General features: G+C 42.2%; 1 protein-coding gene across 1 annotated transcript in view; it reads left to right on the plus strand.

Annotated features, from left to right (window-relative positions):
• The window catches only part of LOC124776581 (E3 SUMO-protein ligase RanBP2), a 313159-nt gene that overhangs the window by 284994 nt on the left and 5518 nt on the right, over positions 1 to 22647 (plus strand). The window contains exons 29-32 of the mRNA XM_047251632.1: positions 1565 to 1698; positions 1788 to 2007; positions 3111 to 3541; positions 3625 to 3750. Of these exons, the coding sequence (XP_047107588.1) occupies positions 1565 to 1698; positions 1788 to 2007; positions 3111 to 3541; positions 3625 to 3750 (911 nt within the window). The remainder of the gene's footprint in view (positions 1 to 1564; positions 1699 to 1787; positions 2008 to 3110; positions 3542 to 3624; positions 3751 to 22647) is intronic.

Here is a 22647-nt window from a genome sequence, read left to right on the forward strand (position 1 = left end):
TTTCCCTGATTTGTTGGGTTATGTTTGAAAAATGACTTGGCTATTTTCACAAATGTCTGCAAGAAATTTTTGGCAACTATAAGTCAGAGAACTATTGCAATATTGCACATAAGTGGCTGACATCATATTACCTTATTGGAGGTAACATGACAGTTAAACTACATTTCTGAATGATCATTTTGATCTCTTCCCGAATTACCTTGTCACTGTTATTGATGCTGTTGCATGTTTCCACCAGGACATTTCTCAAATGGAAATAAGTTATCGTGACCAGTGGAGTAGTGCAATGTTGCTGAATACTGCTGGTCTTTATGAAGTGGCTTTTCTGAGGCAAAATATCTCAGGATATTGGTACAGAAATATTTTTAGTATGAAAGTCCTGTTGCAACAGTTCGTCATTCTTCTAGATACATATACTGCTAGGGATACATTTATAAAAACCATTATTACATGAAGACTGAAGCCAGTACAGAAATTCTGAAATTATGTCTGGATTCAGGGGCAAATTACCTTCCAGAAACATACTATTCTTGTAACTGGAAATACTTTTTTATTTTATTTTTCTTTCTTTTTTCCTGATCAGTGTTATACATACTTCAGTCTCTCCCCCTTTTGGACCTCCATTTGTGGTGCACATGGTACCTAAATAACATCTAAAGACATGGGAAGAATTAGCCAGCCTCCCCATACATACCCTGTAGACTGTAAATGAGCACATAAATTATCATCAGACGATAATAAGCATGGTTTGTGCAAAAGCTGTACGGTCCATAATGATAGTTCTTGCTTACCTGGTAGTGTATATTATACACTCAGTCCAAGCAGGCTCTTTGTGATGTGGCTAATGGAAGCAGCTGGAAATCAAATGACTTGGCAGGGTTTTGGTGGTGATTTGGGCAGCCGTATCGTAGTATCCCATGAAGCCATGATTTCTCTGCGAAGTCACATTACTGCCAAGGCTTATGTGATGGTTTTGGCTAATCAGGTCCATACTATGGTACAGTGTTTGTTCCCAGTGGTGTGATGCTGTGTTCCAAGGTGACAGGATCTCTGTTCACATAGCTTACATAGTGCAGGTCTGGTTGTGCGAGTACAGAGTTGAATTGTGGCATCTCTTCAGCTAATCTCAGTATTATTGAGACTTTGTTGCCCACTTTGGAGAGAAAGGCATGTCATCACCATCCATCTCCATCATTGTTACGTAAACTTGCCAGTATTTTGTAGGAAGAATGGTATAAGATTCCCTTGAAAACCATACACAACCTGTATTTATGCATTCTGTAGTTCATTCACCATGACACTCTTTATTGTATTCATGTAGTAACTACCAACTCCCCAATTTACTGCGTTAAACAGCTGTTTGCCTGACAAAGCTGAGGCAGCAACTATTGTGTTAAATTTTTGATCAATTTGTTTTGAACAGTTATCTTGTTCTTCTAAATTGTTACTGTACGTTATGGTAACTTAAAATTTCATTCTTGTTTTGTTTTTATTCTATTTGTTGATGTAGTTTCATTCAAAATGAGTATGTGAAGATGTGTAATTAAATATTTTTCTCATCTAGAGTTTGCATCTCGGGCAACATTGTTTAGATTTGATGAAGCACTTAAACAGTGGAAGGAACGTGGAGTTGGTGATATGAAAATACTGTATCATCCCATTAACCATACATACAGACTACTTTTAAGAAGAGAAAAGGTAAATTTTGGATATCATGAAGTAAATAATGGTTTCATTCCTTCATCAGTAGTAAACATGTTAATTTGTGACTTTTTGCCACTCCTTAGATCCACAAAGTTGTGTGCAATCATCTAATAACAGCAGATTTTTCATTGAAGCCTTTCTCAAAGTCTGAGAGAGCATGGTTATGGGCTGCCCACAATTTTGCAGATAATGAAGGAGAACTGGAAAAACTTGCTGTGTCTTTCAAGAAAGAGGAAACTGCCAAAGAATTCTATGACAAAGTCACTGAATGTGTAGAGGATGTAAAAACATTTATCAGAAGAGGTATAATTTCCTAATGTTTGTGAACTTATTTCATAGTCTAAAAACTGTACTCGAATGTTTTTTTTAGTCTGTATAAATATTTATAAATTCACCAGATGTGCAGTTGGGTATGTATTTATATTATATATTTATTCTTTCTTCAAGTTAAGTACTTTTGATTCAGAGTACTACACACACACACACACACACACACACACACACACACACACACACGCACACACACACACAAAACCTTCTCTTCAGTTCATTAGTTTGATGTGATGCAATATTTAAAAAGTCATCTTGGTTGATGGATAAACTTTTGTATATGAGAGCAGTGAGCGCACAATCCTACTTCCAGAAATTCATATTAAAGGTGCTGTAGCTGTTATTAACGTTTCCCAGTCACCTGATCAAGCTCTGGGGTAATATTAGGTAGTAACGTCTGTTACTATCTAGAAATCACTCAGACAAGAAAATTGTCTCTATTTCACCTGTTATGACTCAGATGTTGAATTGAGAAAAGACTGTTATTCAATCTAAATTTGAGACAGGAGGAAAGTGTTAATATTGGGTGGAAATGAACTGATCAATAATTAGGAAATAATTTTGTTGAGAAATAAGAGATAAATCATTATCTTCTAACAGTGGAGCTGTTAATATATAAAATAATGTTGTAGAGGGACTTAGGCCCAAAAAGTCCCATGGAAGAAATTTATAAAAAAATATTTCAAAGCTTATTACTGTAACAGTTATGCTCTTCATTATGCATTGTAAAGAATGGTGTTCACAATTTTCTACACGTTAATCCATTTCCTTGTGTTGTATGTCTTCTTCCTCTAGTATTACATTTACTTCAGTATTCAGAGCTATAGTAGACTTACAAAATTTGTAAATGATTGATCAGTGTCTAATGTAAACTCCCATGTTTAACAAGAAATTTTTATTAAGACTATATTAATGTGTAAGTATGATAAACTATTAAAGTAGATTTTGCATGCTGTTAATTACAGTTGGTAATGAACTATGCTGCTGTTTCTTTTTCCTTTTCCTCCTCTTCTTCAGTTAAAAAAAAAAAGTTACTCTGTTCTAATCAGTGTTTCATATTCATCCATTACAATCAGAAATTACCAGCAGCTCCACAACAGATAGACAGTATGAGGATAGTGAAGAATCTATAGACGATGACGATGATGATGATGATGATGAGGAGGATGATGATGATGATGATGATGATGATGGTGACGACGATGGTGATGACGGTGATGATGATGATGATGATGATGATGATGAGGGAGAGGATGATGCAGATGATGATGATGATGACAGTGTCCATAATTACAGTATTAAGGATGCTAATGCAGAAGAAAGTACTGTATTTGACAAGAGAGCAACACTTACAATAAAGGATGGTAATCAGTGGAAAACTTTAGGCCTTGGTGATCTGAAGATACAGTACAATAAAGCAAAGCAGATTGCACAGATTATTATGTTAAAAGATGGAAGTACTGAAACATTGTGTAACATGATAATTAGCAAACAAATTAATGTAGAGGTAATCACTATTTGTTATTTCACATAACATTCTTCAGTATTTTACAGATGTTGAAAATATTAAATTTTTTATGTGAATTTCAGGTGAAGAAAAGGGATTGTGAATGGACTGGCATCGACAGTTGTATAGAACCTGGCATATGTAAAACATTGTGTGCTAAGTTCAGTTCAGATACTGCAGCCCATGAATTTGCAAACAAAGTTTCCCAGGTAATTAAAATGTGGGTTACTGTCTGTTTGTGACTGCAGCCTCCTTTTGTGTTAGGTCTTACATTAAGATAGTTGAAACTGAACACGATAATCATCTAATTGGAACATTCAATAATGACTAAAACCAAACGACTGGTACTTCTGGATCAGGTTTCTACAGCAGAGATCATGTTAATAAATAAAGATGAAATTATACTCTAGCATTTAGGACATTGTCACAGTGGAAGAAAAGAAAACTGAAAGGTGAAGGAATGTAGTTTCATGGGAGGGATACATTGGGTGGTTGGGACAAAATTTCTCCATACTATTTGAATGGAGAGAGGCCAATAGAAGGCAGTGGATAATTCAGTAGGAATTTCTTAGTAATGCAGGTGCAGACATGGTCACAGAATGGAAGGTAGCAGCTCATATTACGAGACTGGTGATTCCTCAGTCTATGCTGTTACTTTAGGAAAAACCTATCAGTAATGAGAAAAAGTGACTGTGTTGAAATTGTGCTGATGTATGCTCAGCACAAGACATTGACTGAATTCATACTGGGTGTCTGAAATTTCACCCACCAAACTTCTCCCTGTATATGTGTGGTATTGGATTTGGAAACAAAAAATATTCCTTGTAATGATGTCATGTGATCCATCTTTTCTGAGGAAAGCTTTATCATCAAAGTACATAATGTGCCAGAACAGTGGAGAAGTGTGCTTTAATTTTCTCTCTTATCTTAAAACCTTTTGTGTAATAATCTATTGTAGCAGAAGTTCTAGTTTGTTTCTACTGACACTAGAGTGCGATTCCAATTATTTTCAGAGGATGTATTATTTGTTAGCTAGCATAACTGAATTGCACTACTCATGAACTAACTGGCATTTAAATTTCTTTCAATCACTACTTCTACATGGTTAACTTAACAAAAATGTGGCATGTATGATGTTCAACACAAAACAATATTGTCCATTCCATCATTTTCTCCACGGCATCTTCCTCTAAGGCCTTGTCCTACGTGAGCGACAGAAGCGAGCGATAGCGAGCAACTTCTGTATATGCAACACTCCAGCGACAAGCATCAACATTGGGCGGGAACTTGTGTTCTGCATGCGAGCGACCATGTCGTGCTAAAAGATGGCTGCTTAGAGCCAACCGGCTGTTTCTATAAAACAGTGTCCTTAACCTGTAGAATACTGTAGCTGGAGAGTAAGGCTACAGAGTTAGGTTTACTTTAGAAAATAAAGCGAAAAGGAATGCTGTGCATGAAATTCGCAAAGGGAGGAATCTCCATGGAGAATTTAATAAGTTTCGCCAACTAAGAAGCTCACAAGCCAAATTCTTCGAATACACTTGAATGAGCAGAGGAGCATTCAACTATCCCATCAATAAATTAAATACGAATGTTTTTATACATGATCAAGAACTTTTAACAGCCAATAAATGCGGAAGTATGACTATTAAATGACTGACTACGCTATATACAAACATAAGTACACACATTGATGCTATTGAGTCACAGTGATCTGTGGTGTAGGGGTAGCGTATTCCATTTGCAATTACGTTTCAGGGAAAGAAACTGGGTTTGTTCTGGGCCGTTCTTACATTTTTACTGACTCAGTTATGATTCTGTATACCAAGTTTTATGTATACTGTTTACACTGCATTGCCAAGTATATTTTTAAGGTCGTTCCAAAGAACTCGATCTTCACACCTACCCCAGTATGTCACAACATTTAATTCCTAATAAATTTCAATGAACCATGAAATTTTACAGATATTTGATGTTGCGAACAGTCAGTGTTAAGTCAAGCGTTTCAATTCCTCAAGTCAGATGTTTTGTGTAATGATTTGTCTAAAAGTATGAAATAAATAATATTAGGGAAACGTTTGGCGCACCTCAGTTTCTGTTCACGAATTCGGGCAGCATTCAAAGGCACGTAGAATGTTTATCTGATCTACTTATTTCTTTTACACAAGTCATTTCGTAAAATATTTTGACTGATTTCTTCTGTTTTTGAATTTCAAGTTTTACTCAGAAAGCGTGATCTTACTGACTCCTCGTTTGCCTTCCTAACATACTTGATTCTAAGGAATCCTTTTTGACATATAAATACCTCACCAATGAATCTTTTTATGTGCAAAATAGCTAGGTCTTGAACAAATGACATTTTTGACACTTCACTTACAGCAGCTTTTCGTGAAATTTTTCAGTTTTTCCTCAGTTTGTTAATTAAATTTTTGTTCCTTATCCTGATTACTTTCAAACAGTTAAATATTTTCATGCCAAACTAGACCTCATACTGGTCATTTTGATACCCCTTTTACCTGTTTCTCTCCCTTTGTTTGGCTTTAAAAATTTGGACAAAACCTCATGATGTAAGTCTTGTTTTTGCTCTGCTCACACATTTACAAAAATGTATCGAGTGTTAATCATATGATAAAATAGTCCTTTCTGTATGCTGTCATTTCCAAAATTCGTCATTTCGATATATTGAAATTGTTATGAGAGATGACTATTTTTATGACCACTTGATTCCTGAAGTGCAGGAAAGGTTCGGACGTACTGCGAGCAACCCGATCGCGGATATAACAACCGATATCTCAAGAATGAAAAGAGATATCATTCCGGTCTCAACTTTAAATAGAATTTAGATATATTGGTTACATTTCATAAGCAACAATGTATGGCCTTAAATGAACTATACGGGAAGTCTACACAGTGTGATTTTACCTCTGCAAATTCTTAAAAATTTCATGCAGCCATGTATTCAATTTTGTATAGCACAGTAACTATGATGAATAACAAAAATAAATTCTGACCTTTATCATTTAAGGATGTCAAGTTATATGTTGCGGAAGAATCAAATTTTTTTACCGAATAGTTTTCTTAAAATCGGATGTTAAATAATTCATACCTGCCATTGTGTCCACCCCACTGCTTTGCCAAGAAAACACGTGGCTATCGCTCTGTGTCACACGCGCTGCAGTTACAAGATTCAAACACATTTGAATTCAAACGTCGCCAGGTGCAGAGGGAGACAGGCAGCGACACAGATGTCGCTCACATAGGACACTTCCGTAACTGCCCTGCGGTTGTGCTCTGTCGCCTGAAGCTGTCGCTAGCTTCTGTCGCTCACGTACTACACGGCCTAAGAGTCTGGTGTATCTGAGGCTAACTTCCATGAGATTCTGAGGAATGTGATTAGGGGTTGGAGTTGGTCAGCGTTTCAGATCCTATGACTGCTCTACATTCTTTCCCCTATTTTTATACAAAGAAAAAAGTCCAAAATACCCAACATATTCTTCTCAAATTGCTGTAAGGTGCTTATTGGGGAAATCTGTCAAACATTAGCAGTTAGTGAGGGAAAAGAATTTGTGTACAGTAAAACCAGCTATGAGAGACTGGCACACGTCTTTCTAGCCACTTACGGTGGGGTCTAATCATACTGACATGTCTTTGAATAATGCACACTCTTATTACCTATAGCTTTCTCCTCTGACTTCAGAACCCACCTGTTCATAACATACAGATTTTTGTGTAAAGGTTGTTTATAAATGAATATCGGGGTTTTAACACTTTGTAATATTTATTATAGTAAACTTACAGTTTTAAATGATATGTCAAATGAAAGAGCAACTCACAGTTTTACCAAGAACCTTATAAATGTTCAACGTGAGCACCATTTGTCACATAGCATACATCAAATCTATAGGCTACTTCTTCCAAAGCGCAATAACAGGGCTTGCTTTGCGTGGCCTCCACGTTCACCCGACCTAACGCCATGTGATTTTTTTTCCTTCTGGGCTTCATCAAGGATGGTGTGTACATGTCTCTGCTTCTAGCAGACCTCCCTGAATTAAGAAACTAGATTGAAGCAGCTGTTGCTACAATCACTGAAGACACACTTATCAACGTTTGGGAAGAACTGGGCTGTAGACTTGATGTGTGCTGTGTGACAAATGGTGCTCACATTGAACATTTGTAAGGTTCTTGGTAAAACAAACTGTTTGAGTTGCTCTTTCATTTGACATATCATTTATAACTGTAAGTTTAATGTAATAAATATTATAAAGCATTAAAACCCCGACATTTTTTATAAACACCCTGTACTTTGTATACATCAGTGCACTGTATAACTTGACACCTAATATAGATTTTGATATGTTCCTGGGATGGCTGGCTTAGTTTTTCCATCATTAAGAGATAAGACCAACTGTTTTCCAGTTATTTTATATTTGTATTGTAGCAGTTAATTTTAAAGCAAGTACCATTTCAGGAATTCATTGTTACTTATGTTTTTCGTTGTGAGTTACATTGAAAGAAAGTGCAAATTGAGTTATATTTAATAGTATTAATGTTTGCATTGTAAGTTACTTCCAGTCAAGTTGCAGACAGGCACAATCACGACATTCACTCGTGTGTATGTATTCATTAGTGCACTAATAACCTCCCTGTTGAAAGCCATAGAACTAATGGATCAAACACCTGCTGACAGTAAATAGAGTAGTTAACCTGCCCACCCACTTTTTGTTGTCAAGAGCAGGCACTTCACCTGAGGGGTGCAAGGATGTAGATACAGTAAAACATGTTTGTCGTCCTTGACAGCTGGACATCCTGTGTAGCACTCACAATTCTACAAAACGTGTACTGCTTGACCTCAGTAAAATAGTGTTGTTTTCAAGAGTTTTTTGTTAGTGTGTGTGTCGTGCCACTATAAATGTTTGGATCTTTGACCTTTGGAGAAAAGAAGAAAGACAATACTCCAAACACAGTTTAACACACATCATAAACACTTGCTTATATGTCTTCTTGCAAGTAAAAAAGTGTGAAAATAATGTGGTTTCTGTTTGGTAGGCTTCTTCAAGATTTCATTACTTTGTTGCTACTCTGTTTTTGTTTCCACATTCTCCTCTTCAATTGTAATCTCTAACTTCTGTTTCACTTTCATTGGTTGTTTGAGTAGCTCTAGCTTAGTCTATTTCTGTTACCCTTTTCAGAGAATCACTGAAGTGTGCTAAATTAAAATTAATAACTTTCCTTCATTCATAGACACTTAATGTTGTGGAAATTTTTCCTTCATAAAAGATATTTCTGCAGTCTTATAACAAAGTAGATACAAAATCTCATCTTCTAACAAACATTTTAATGAAATGGTATTAAAACCCACCAAACAGCTGAATGATGGACATAATCAAAAGTGACTATTCATTCTCATGGTGCTTGTGTAATTATCTGTCTTAGTAAATACCATGAAATGTTGAATGATAAGCATTGTATTTGCACTCAGGCTGATTGTTACTGACAAGGGAACCTCCCCATCGCACCCCCCTCAGATTTAGTTATAAGTTGGCACAGTGGATAGGCCTTGAAAAACTGAACACAGATCGATCGAGAAAACAGGAAGAAGTTGTATGGAACTATGAAAAAATAAGCAAAATATACAAACCGAGTAGTCCATGCGCAAGATAAGCAATATTTAGGCAAATGTGAACAGAGGAGCGCCGTGGTCCCATGGTTTGCGTGAGCAGCTGCGGAACGAAAGGTCCTTGGTTCAAGTCTTCTCTCGAGTGAAAATTTTAATTTTTTATTTTCGGTTTACATGACACTCTTATGTTTTCATCACTTTTTTGGGAGTGACTATCACACCCACAAGAAAACCTAAATCGGGCAAGGTAGAAGAATCTCGAAGTGTAAAGTTAGGTGGGTCTACAACATATTCCTGTCATGTGATGCACATGCCGTCACCAGTGTCGTATAGAATATATCAGACGTGTTTTCCTGTGGAGGAATCGGTTGACCTATGACCTTGTGATCAAATGTTTTCGGTTCCCATTGGAGAGGCACGTCCTTTCGTCTACTAATCGCACAGTACTGCGGTGCGGTCGCAAAACACAGACACTAAACTTATTACAGTGAACAGAGACGTCAATGAACGAACGGACAGATCATAACTTTGCGAAAATAAAGAAAGTAAAATTTTCACTCGAGAGGAGACTTGAACCCAGGACCTTTCGTTTCGCAGCTGCTCACGGGACCACGGCGCTCCTGAGTTCACTCTATCCTTGATGTTGCCTATCTTGCACATGGGCTATTCAGTTTGTATATTTTGCTTATTTTTTCATACACTCCTGGAAATGGAAAAAAGAACACATTGACACCGGTGTGTCAGACCCACCATACTTGCTCCGGACACTGCGAGAGGGCTGTACAAGCAATGATCACATGCACGGCACAGCGGACACACCAGGAACCGCGGTGTTGGCCGTCGAATGGCGCTGGCTGCGCAGCATTTGTGCACCGCCGCCGTCAGTGTCAGCCAGTTTGCCGTGGCATACGGAGCTCCATCGCAGTCTTTAACACTGGTAGCATGCCGCGACAGCATGGACGTGAACCGTATGTGCAGTTGACGGACTTTGAGCGAGGGCGTATAGTGCGCGTGCGGGAGGCCGGGTGGATGTACCGCCGAATTGCTCAACACGTGGGGCGTGAGGTCTCCACAGTACATCGATGTTGTCGCCAGTGGTCGGCGGAAGGTGCACGTGCCCGTCGACCTGGGGCCGGACCGCAGCGACGCACGGATGCACGCCAAGACCGTAGGATCCTACGCAGTGCCGTAGGGGACTGCACCGCCACTTCCCAGCAAATTAGGGACACTGTTGCTCCTGGGGTATCGGCGAGGACCATTCGCAACCGTCTCCATGAAGCTGGGCTACGGTCCCGCACACCGTTAGGCCGTCTTCCGCTCACGCCCCAACATCGTGCAGCCTGCCTCCAGTGGTGTCGCGACAGGTGTGAATGGAGGGACGAATGGAGACGTGTCGTCTTCAGCGATGAGAGTCGCTTCTGCCTTGGTGCCAATGATGGTCGTATTCGTGTTTGGCGCCGTGCAGGTGAGCGCCACAATCAGGACTGCATACGACCGAGGCACACAGGGCCAACACCCGGCATCATGGCGTGGGGAGCGATCTCCTACACTGGCCGTACACCACTGGTGATCGTCGAGGGGACACTGAATAGTGCACGGTACATCCAAACCGTCATCGAACCCATCGCTCTACCATTCCTAGACCGGCAAGGGAACTTGCTGTTCCAACAGGACAATGCACGTCCGCATGTATCCCGTGCCACCCAACGTACTCTAGAAGGTGTAAGTCAACTACCCTGGCCAGCAAGATCTCCGGATCTGTCCCCCATTGAGCATGTTTGGGACTGGATGAAGCGTCGTCTCACGCGGTCTGCACGTCCAGCACGAACGCTGGTCCAACTGAGGCGCCAGGTGGAAATGGCATGGCAAGCCGTTCCACAGGACTACATCCAGCATCTCTACGATCGTCTCCACGGGAGAATAGCAGCCTGCATTGCTGCGAAAGGTGGATATACACTGTACTAGTGCCGACATTGTGCATGCTCTGTTGCCTGTGTCTATGTGCCTGTGGTTCTGTCAGTGTGATCATGTGATGTATCTGACCCCAGGAATGTGTCAATGAAGTTTCCCCTTCCTGGGACAATGAATTCACGGTGTTCTTATTTCAATTTCCAGGAGTGTAGTTCCACACAACTTCTTCCTGTTTTCTCGATTGATCTGTGTTCAGTTTTTCAAGGCCTATCCACTGTGCCATCTTATAACTAAATGTGAGGGGGGTGCGATGGGGAGGTTCCCTTGTGAGACTAACTCAAAAGTACACGTGCTTGTTGCATTAAAACTCAATATTCTGTTCATTTGCTGAAATTTTTTCCTAATCATCATGTACTGTGTCATCACTGGACCATATTTTATGGACTACGAGCCGCAAATTTTTATTTTTTTTTGGAAAATTGCCTCCAAAATTCAGGTGCATCTTAAAAATAATATAAAAATGCCCAGTGCTTGATCTAAAATTCTCACCCTAGTTAAAAATGGCCATATATTTGATGTCGCGGGAAGCCTTTCTCTATCTCGCAACACTGGATTCAACTGGCAGCAGCAATGGACTGATGAAGTGAACACGATTTGGGGGATTAACAAACTTGCTCACACTCTCTCCCTCCTGCCCCCCCCCCCCCCTCCACTCAAAAAAACACTGTCTAGCCTATGCAGTCTACAGTGCCAGTGAACTTGAATTGAAACTGATCTGTATTAGTTTCAATATGGAAATAAAGTAAAAGGTATTCATATGATGCAGGCTATAACTTGAAAGTAAAAGCATGTGCAGAACATCGTGGAAATAGAGCAGCATTTCAGGTATCCACCAACAAAAAATAATAATAAATGATTCACCATTGGCAGGCTAGTAAAGAAGAACTAAAAAAAAGAGGAAGACTAAATGTGCAAATAGAGAGCTGAATGCAAAATGGTCAACACTAGATGATAGCGTATTGAAATGGACTCGAGTACACCATCGAAAAAGCATCGGAGTTAATACAAAAATTACTCAAATGCACAGTCATAAGCGAGCACTACTATGGAATATAACAGAATTTAAAGGTGGAGTTGGTTGATGCTACAAGTTTATGAAGTGTCATGTGAACCTAAACCAAAATATCTCAGAAAACGCCACAAGTGTATGAAGAGAGAATATTACCTTTCCATTGCTTTATTATTCAACATTGAAAGAAAACCAGTGTGTAACTAAGTCAGATAGCGAATGTGAGTGAAACTCGTGACATTTGATGTTCCGAGTAACAGAACTGTTGCCATGAAAGGTGCTAAAACTGTAACTATAAAAACAAATGAACATGGAAAAAATGCACTACACTGTTGTCCTGTTATGTTGTGCTGATAGTACTAAATGTAATCCAGTGACCATTTTCAAGCACAAAACAGTGCCAAAACCTTCTGAGATACCGCCAGGTGTTGTTCACGTACATGACAAAGGTTGCATGGACGAGGCTGGTATGAAATATATTAAGAGAGTGTGGGAGAGAAGGAAAGGTGCTTATTGAAGAAGAGTTCCCTTCTTGTGCTAGTTCGGTTTTTGTAGTCATTTGAAAAATTCTGTGAAAGAGTAATTGAGACAGGAAAATACAGAGCTTACTGTTGTTCTGGGAGGACTTGCTTCACAATTGCAAAATCTTGATGTCATGATAAACAAACCATCTAAAGTGTATATGAGAGAGTGAAACAAATGAATGTTGGGTGAAACCCAACATGAATTCATGTCAAAGGGAGCTTTAAAACTACCTACAATCAAACAAGTGTATCAGTGGATAAAACAATCACAGTCTAGAGTGAGCAAAGCATTATTGTTGGTTCTTTTGAGAAATACAGCATAAGTAACACTGTCGATGGCTCCCCCAGGGGGTCCACAACTCTTTTGTGGATATGTGCGTAGCGAGCACGGGACCCCGAGCTAATGTGGCCCTCCTTCCTTTCCGGGCTGCATACCTTCCATTTCCGCATCCTTCCCTATCCCCCATCTTCGCCCCCCCCCCCTCCCTCCCCTCACCTCTGGCTCTTTCCTTCCCTTTCTCCCCTTCTGGGAGTATGGTTTGTGCCTACGTCCGGAGACGGACGCTCTTAAATGTAACGCATTCTTCGCCTTCTCTGCTTGTATGTCTTCATCCTTCCTTTGTCTTCTCTTTTCCTTACCTCTTCTCTTTTCCTTACCTCTTCTCTTTACCCTTTTCTCCGCTGTGGCGTTTGAGACCTCTCTTCTTTCCTTTCCCTTTCTTTGTTTTTCCCTTTCTCTTTCTTCCTACCTGTGCGTGTCTGAAGGCCGACCCACGCATTTTCGTGCATAGCCGGTGACGGGGTAACGCGTAATTCCCCGCCCCAGGTAGACAGACAGGTAGGACACGTACGTACCCCCTGGTAACGGCCAGGCCCAGGGAGGGGTGATTACCCGAGCTGATACCTTCCGAAAGTGACAATTGGTCCCTCCGTCCGTTTGTCGGGAGGTGTGACCTGAGGTGTGAACGATCACCTAAGGCGGGAGTGCCCTCAGAGATGGGCCCCACAAGGGAGGATCGCGCCATCGGAGACGCCGGTAATCGTGGGGGATTCTTCCGCAATGGTTTCCTCACCTTCCACTATGTCTGCTCACAAGCGTAAGTTCACTGAGTCTCAGCCACAGACAGTTCTTCCATCGTTGCCACAGTTCCTTGTTGTTTCTCGGTCTGATGAAGGTCACGACTTCTCCACGGTCAAACCTGTCATTATTCAGAAAGGTTTCGACGCAATTGCAGGTCCTGTAAAGTCTTGTTCCAGATTACGGAATGGCACCTTGTTGTTAGAAACAGTCGGTGCCCTCCAGGCACAAAAATTGCTGCGTTCTTCACTTCTCCACACCTTCCCTGTCCGGGTGGAACCGCACCGCACTTTAAATTCCTTGCGTGGAGTCGTTTATACACACTCCCTCGATGGATTGTCTGACGACGAAATTCAGCACTACCTGTCTGACCAGGGCGTAACGGCTGTTCATAGAGTTATGAAAAGGGTTGACACGAACATCATTCCAACCCGCACTGTCTTCTTGACATTTGACAAAGTTCAACTCCCATCGAAAATCAAAGCAGGCAATGAGATAATTTCCGTTTGCCCTTACGTCTCAAACCCTACGCGTTGCTATCGGTGTCAGCGGTTCAATCACACCAGCCAGTCCTGTTCCAATCCGGCCAAATGTGTTACGTGTGGCAAGGATGCCCATGAGGGTGCTTGTCCACCTCCATCCCCTCGCTGCATCAACTGTATGGGTGGCCACGCTGCTTCCTCTCGAGATTGCCCCATTTTTAAAGACTAAAAGCTCATCCAGGAAATCAGAGTAAAGGATAAGGTGTCGACCTTTGCTGCTCGAAAATTATTTGCCAGTCGACAGCCCACCGTGTCTCAGACAGGAAAATACAGCACTGTCCTTGCTTCTCCTCGGCCAACAAAGTAGGCGGCCACGCAGACTTGCGACCTCACCTTTAGTGCCACGGTCGTCAGATCGGCCAGCGCAAAGATCGCCCGTTCAACCTCACCACTTTCGCCTGCCCACTCTACGGCTCACCCTTCATCGGGTTCTGCTAAATCTCGAGCTCAAAAGTCAGACACCAAGACTTCGAAAAAAGAGCATACTATTAAAGATATTTTACGTACCCCACCTTCACAACCACTGGTTCCTCCTTCATCTAAACATCATATTTCCATGAAGGCTAATAAGAAACCCAGTTCATCTCCTTCTCTGCTAAGGCGTGTCTCATCTACAGCACCACCTGGCGGAAATCGCCCTCGGCCGTCTTCTGTGTCGCCGAGGCGCACTGCTGGCGCCCGATCAACCGGCCGATCGCTGGTGGCAGGAGCTGCCCCCGAACAACCTAAGGATCAGGATCTTCTGCCTTCTGCTGAATGCCATTCCATGCTGTCGGTCGCAAGCTCTGAGCAGTCGTTGACGGCAACCTTGGTCACATTCCTCCATTTTCTGTTCACCCTATGTCCATTATCCACTGGAATATCCGCGGCATTCGAGCCAATCGGGATGAATTGTCGATCTTCTTACGATCCTACTCGCCGGTCATCTTCTGTCTTCAGGAAACAAAGCTGCGTCCCCATGACCGCTTTGTTCTCCCCCATTTTCAGTCCATCCGATTTGATCTCCCCTCTGTTGAAGGCACTCCAGCCCATGGAGGACTCATGATTCTTCTCCATGATCCTCTCCATTATCACCCAATCCCCTTAAACACTTCCTTCCAAACTGTCGCTGTCCTTCTTTCCCTTTCTGGATATACCTTTTCTCTTTGTACTGTATACATTCCATCGTCCACACCAATGGCACGAACTGATCTCCTTCATCTTCTTGGTCAGCTTCCACCCTCCTATTTGCTGGTTGGGGACTTCAATGCCCACCACCCGCTTTGGGGATCTCCACATCCTTGTCCACGTGGCTCACTATTGCTAGACGTCTTCCACCAAGCGGATCTAATTTGCCTCAACACTGGGGTCCCTACATTTTTGTCTGCCTCCACAACAAATTTCTCTCATTTGGACCTTTTGGTCGGTACTGTTCCGCTAGCTCGGCGCTTCGAATGGTTCGCCCTTGATGATACACAATCGAGTGACCACTTTCCATGTGTCCTTAGACTACAGCCTCAACTGCCCTATATGCGCCCGCGACGCCGGAAGTTTGCCCAAGCCGATTGGACACTTTTTTCGTCTCTAGCGACATTCAATGACCGTCACTTTCCTAGTGTTGACGATGTGGTCACACATATTACCGACGTTATTCTTACAGCTGCGGAACGTTCAATACCACGCACCTCCGAATTGCCCCCCCCCCCCTCCAGTTCCTTGGTGGAACGAGGCATGCTGTGACGCAATACGTGAGCGGCGACGTGCTCTTCGCGTTTTCCGCCACCATCCTAGTTCGGCCAACTGTATCCGCTATAAGCAGTTCCATGCGCGATGCTGTCTGTGATAGCAAGAAGGCAAGCTGGAAATTCTTTATTAGCTCATTTAACACCTTCACTCCCTCCTCGGAAGTTTGGAGTCGGCTTCGACAGTTATCAGGCGCGCCTAGTTTCTCCCCGGTCTCTGGGCTCACTGTCCCGCGTGATACGTTAGTGGACCCCGTTGCAATTTCTAACTCCTTGGGTAAACACTTTGCTGAGATTTCGAGCTCTTCAAATTACCCGCCAGCGTTTCTCCCGAAGAAACGTGCAGTGGAAGTGCAACCTCTTGCTTTCTTCTCTCAAAATCGCGAAAGCTATAATACTGTTTTCTCCATGCGGGAACTCCAACATGCACTCTATTCTTCTCGCTCCTCCGCCCCAGGACCGGATGGTATCCACATCCAAATGTTGCTGCATTTATCAACCCATAGTCTGCATTACCTCCTTCGCATTTATAATCGAATTTGGACCGACAGTACTTTTCCCAGACGATGGCGGGAAGCTATCGTCATTCCTGTTCCGAAACCTGGAAAGGACAAACATCTCCCCTCTAGCTATCGCCCCATTTCTCTCACGAGTAGTGTCTGTAAGGTTTTGGAGCGTATCGTGAATTGCCGTTTAGCTTGGTGGCTGGAGTCCCGCAGTCTTTTAACACCTGCCCAATGCGGTTTCCGAAAGCATCGTTCTGCATTTGACCATCTTGTTGCTCTCTCCACTTATATCATGAACAATTTTCTCCGGAAACGCCAAACAGTAGCAATATTTTTTGATCTGGAGAGAGCATACGATACCTGCTGGAGGACAGGCATCCTCCGCACACTGTTCTCTTGGGGCTTTCGAGGTCGGCTGCCCCTTTTTCTTTGCGAATTTATGGCAGAGCGCACATTTAGAGTGCGGGTGAACACTACACTCTCCCGTACTTCCTCCCAAGAAAACGGGGTACCCCAGGGCTCCGTGCTAAGTGTTGTACTGTTTGCTATTGCCACAAATCCAATTATGAATTGTCTCCTTCCTGATGTCTCGGGCTCCCTCTTTGTGGACGATTTTGCGATCTACTACAGCTCTCAACGAACCAGCCTTCTTGAACGACGTCTTCAAGGATGTCTCGATCGCCTCTACTCTTGGAGCACCGAAACCGGCTTCCGTTTTTCTCCCAGTAAGACCCTTTGTGTTAACTTTTGGTGACGTAAGGAGTTTCTTCCGCCCTCCTTACATGTAGGACCTGTCAACCATCCATTTTCGGACGTCGCTAAATTCTTGGGTCTTATGTTTGACAGAAAACTGTGCTGGTCCTCCCATGTTTCCTATCTTTCGGCTCACTGTCCGCGATTGCTCAACACCCTCCGTGTCCTGAACGGTACCTCCTGGGTAGCGGACGGAGTGGTCCTTCTCCGCCTCTATCGCGCCTTAGTGCGCTCGAAATTGGACTATGGAAGCATAGTTTACTCCTCTGCTCGGCCGTCTATTCTTCGTCGTCTCGACTCTATCCACCACCGTGGATTACGTTTAGAGTCTGGAGCCTTTTACACCAGCCCTGTGGAAAGCCTTTATGCTGAGACTGCTGAACCTCCACTGTCCAATCGGCGAGCAGTCCTTCTGAGCCGTTATGCTAGCCATCTGCATTCCGGTGCCTGCTAATCCAGCCCATGACATTTTTTTCGACGGCTCCTTTGATGTAGGGTATGCAGGCCGCCCCTCCTCCCTACTACCACCACCGGGAGTCCGCTTCCATAAACTGCTCCATTCTCTTTCCTTCCGCTTCCCTAAAACCTTCTCGACAACTTGGGATACATCACCGCCTTGGCTCCGTCCCCGGATCTGCCTGCTCCGTGACCTTTGTCAGTTTCCCAAGGATGGTACCTCTTCACTTGTTTATCGTCGGACATTTTCTGCTCTATGTGCACAAATGAAGGAAGCCACATTTATTTACACTGATGGCTCAAAAACATCGTTTGCTGTAGGGAGTGCCTATATTGTTGTTGGCGACACCCCAAATCAATTTCGGCTTCCCCACCAGTGTTTGGTTTATACTGCGGAGCTTTACGCTGTTCTCCAGGCTGTCTACTACATCCGCCGCCATCAGCGGATACAGTATGTTATCTGTTCAGATTCTCTCAGCTCTCTCCTCAGTCTCCAAGCTCTTTACCATGTCCACCCTCTGGTCCACCGGATTCAGGACTGTCTGCGCTTGCTCCACCTGGGGGGCGTCTCGGTGGCATTCCTCTGGCTCCCGGGACACGTTGGTATCTGTGGAAATGAGGCGGCCGATATAGCGGCCAAGGCTGCAGCCTCTCTTCTTAGGCCAGCTATTCAATCGATTCCCTTCGCCGATCTACAGAGCGTTTTATGTCGTTGTGTTGTTCTTTTATGGCACGCACATTGGTCGACACTTCCCCATAATAAATTGCGGGACGTGAAAGCTCTTCCTTGTGCTTGGACCTCTTCCTCCCGAACGCGTCGTCGGGAGGAGGTAATTTTAACGAAACTCCTGATAGGGCACTGTCTTTTTAGCCATTGACATCTTTTAAGCGGTGCTCCTCCCCCACTCTGTTCTCACTGCTCTCAGCTGTGGACGGTAAGACACTTTTTAATTGAGTGCCCCTATTTTACTCCGTTACGCGCCCATCTACAGCTGTCGCCTGATATTTCTTCCATTTTAGCAGATGACACGCGCTCGGCCGATCGCGTTCTCGAGTTTATTAGTGCCAGTGAAATGACATCAGTCATTTGAAGCTTTTTTTGGGGACAACCAACCCCTTTCTGTAGTGGATTTTTAAGCCTTCCTTCTGCTTTTAGTTTCTCCAATTTTTTGAGTTTCGTTCCCATTGCTGCTGGTTTCCATTTTCGGTTTTTTACTGTTTCCTAAGTCACGGACCGGGCGCTAATGACCATAGCAGTTTTGCGCCCTAAAACCAAAACAAACTGTCAATGGCAGTGAAGGCCATCTTGTATGTGAAGAGGACGAAGGTGGGTGATGACAGGAGGATGGAGAAGAAGAATAAGAAGGAAGTACAGATAACGATTTTCAGGGATTTTAATGGTCAGTTCGATTTTATAAACTGAGAATTTTTTTTGCAACCTAATAATAAATATAATAAAATGGTAAAAATGTTATTTTTAAAAATTAAGGTGCATCTTGTAGTGCATAGCATCGTGTAATCCGTAAAATACGGTTGTTCTTTTGTGTGTAGAGTGGTTTGCAATATACCATTGCAGCTGGCTAGTACCTACACATTTAGATATTATTTCGAGGGGGGGGCGGGCAGGGTTGTTATAAGAAAGAAAGAAAAAAACACACACACAGTGTGCAAATTTGTGGTGACCATTGTTATTTCAACTACCCTTGGCATAGCGTGAGAGAGAGAGAGAGAGAGAGAGAGAGAGAGAGAGAGAGAGAGAGAGAGAGAGAGAGGGGGGGGGGGGGGGGGGGCACAGTGACTGTGGTGGATCCAGTGACAACATTTTATAAAAAGAATGACACCACATCATCGTTTGATATTAACACTGTGTGTAGAGCTTAAAGATGGATGTATCTGTTTGTGGAAGCTGTGAGGGGAAAGATCATATCCTGATGGAATATTCATTGTCATACAGGCCCAACACATGGCATGATCATATGGGATGCCAGTGGATATCCAACACGGTAAACTGTGGTTTGTGTAGCCAGTAATTTAGGTAGCAGGTATTGATGTGTTCAGGCCTGGGGCGTTGCCATATTTTCAAACTCTCCCTGATGTTATGTTTCAACAAGGTAATGCAGGACTGCACTTGTTCATGCTGTCCTGACCTACCTCGATATGGAGGGTATCGGACTGTTGCCCGGGTAACCACATTCTCCAGATCTCTCACCCACATTGAAAGCATGTGGGCAAGGGTTGCCAAGATACTAGCATCCTGCTAGCCATTATGATTTTTATCTGACATAGAGGTGAAGCAGCATGAATTGAACATATTTATCTGCCATCCAAGCTTAGTTCAACACAATTCCCAACCAAGTTAGAGCTGTTGTTGCCAACAGAGGTGGCAGTTGTGTGTATTATATTTTGCACCCTGTATACACCTACAAATTTAATATTTTATTCTTCCTGCTATACTGTGTATGCACGATAAGTAAACTGGCTTTGCAGTTTTAATGGCCAGCAGTGTGCTTAACATAGCTGTTGCAAATTTGCTTTTTTTCCCTATCATAAGTTCTATTTCTGCCACTAAGAAGGCATTAAAAAGGGGGAAGTTACAGAATCATCCTGTAGCTGCTGTGGTACACAAGTGCTGTTTCATCACAGAGGCTTGCAGTTCTTACAGATACACTATTTAACCCTGATCCTTAACTTCTGCCCCTGGTGAGCCAGGAGCAAAGAAACTGTGTGCAGAGATAGTATGTTCTAACAGATCACTATTGCTCCATTTCACAGATTGGATGCACGTCATAAAATTGTCCATTTTAATCTGGGATGTTGAAGATAAAAAAATTTCACACACTCCCATAAAATTACTTTAAACTTATTTTCTGCGCCACAAAAGCCCATCATATGGATGCTGTTTCCATAAGGTTGTATGAAATAGAAATTTCTTTGCAGTTTCTAAGCCGACAATGCTTCCTATTATTTCTGGAAAATATTTTCCCACAGCAGCTCTGGGACTGTTATCTGCCCCTTGGCTAGGTATCATCGACAGGTCTTGTTGTTCACATCATAAATCTACCTTTTCATAGTGAGCAGTTTTCATTTCCAAATTTATTGGCTCTGCCATACTGTCTTAGTATTCAGCCACAGTTGTATTTTGTTTTGTAGTTGAGCTATATAAGACATGCTCTAAAAAACCAGATATTTCTAGGTATAATCTAAGTTGCATATTCCCCTGTCCTGTCGCCCAGTCTCCGCAAATCTTCTATTAAACTGCCGTTTAATAATTGGAAATGTTGATCATTTTTAGTATATATGTAACAGAACTGGCCTGATGTAAACTGCCTCCAGCAGTAGCCAAATAGTGCTTTCCCATTATGTTGTGACAAGTCACATGCCGAAACAATTTCACAGAAACAGTTTCTGTCTGCAGAAGCTTAGACTTAAATTTCTGACTTGGTTCATACATTTGTCAGGTTTGTTGTTCTAAAAATACTGCTTCAGCTAGCTTACTGTTTCTTCAATGTTACAAATGTGTTGATTGTTTGATTCAAAAAATGTTTTTAATGCAAGTAGTAATGTTCAATCAGAGCCAAATGGTTTGTATTACATCTGTGGTACATCAAGAGTTTGCTGTAAATGTCTTGCCTAAGAGTACATGTACAAAACGTTTCTTGCAGGAGAAGAAACTAGGAAAAACTATCCTATAACCAATTAGCTCGAAACAAATACTTATTGAAATAAGATCCAGGCTTTCCTTAGATAGATATCTTGTCTGTTCACGCTACAAGAGATTCTCAATGTGGTTGCCACTCATTCTTGCATGTTATTCAGCTCCTGCCTCAATGAATCACAAAGTCACGCAAGCAAACCTGGCTGCCCTCATGTTAGGTAAAATGCATGAGACACATGACCTGACATGTGCACACTGTTAGTGTTTATGGAATATACCAATGTATTTAAATATCACCATATCCAAAAATGTAAGAGATTAAGGTCAAGTAACACGGAAAACGTGCTACTAGATCACATTGACCAAGCCCTAATTCATGACACCTTTGTATTGGTTACTATTTTAAGACATGTAGAGATGTGTTGTACCCTCTCGTGAGTAAACCGTATCCTTGCCTTTCTGCAAGATGAACATTCTCTGGTAATAGGACTCAGTTCATTGTTTATGTTGACTGCTCTCAATGGACTAACTATTTTTGTACTGTCAGGAACCTCAAAACGATACATGTGAGACGGGTGATGTAAGGGGCAGTTGCGAGTCCTATGTCTGACAACAGTGTAGTCTGGAGGACTAACAAGGGGAGGCCGCCAATTGTGAAATTCAGATTCGATCCATACTGCGCATAATAAAAGCTCATGGCCAGAGGTGTAATGTGGCAAAGCACCAAGATGCACTTCTCAGCCGTTGTCGAGAAAATCGACAGTTAAAAGAAACCGTTCCGGTGAAATACTCTCGGCGATTAGTAATTTTCTACAGCGTCGTGGCGCAGCGGTAAGCGCTCGGGTTCGTAAACCGAAGGTCGCCGGATCGAATCTCACACCATGCAATTTTTTTTTATTATTAGTTTTTTGTAATTCAAATATATATATATATATATAAAGTATTAATGAATTGCTTATGCATGTTGGTGAAGGCGGATCGCTCTCCAATTGTACCGCCTCCATTTTTTTTTTTTTTTTTTTTTTTTTTTTTTTTTTTTTTTTTTTTTTTTTTTTTTTTTTAAAACAGGGTGTACCAAAGATCTCCCGTCCGCACTGATTTTCGACAATGTTATAAGTTGCGCTAGGGACCACATCTACCTTCTTTCGAAGTTAGCAGGCAACTACGCTGTTATGCGGCTACTCGTTTCAGCCCATTCAACATCTGTCATTCAAGTGTAACGAGCGAGTAACAGAGTTTATATTTCATACCTGCCACAGCAAATTTGTGTTCGT

This window comes from Schistocerca piceifrons, chromosome 2 (assembly GCF_021461385.2).
Source record: "Schistocerca piceifrons isolate TAMUIC-IGC-003096 chromosome 2, iqSchPice1.1, whole genome shotgun sequence".
NCBI lineage: Eukaryota > Metazoa > Arthropoda > Insecta > Orthoptera > Acrididae > Schistocerca > Schistocerca piceifrons.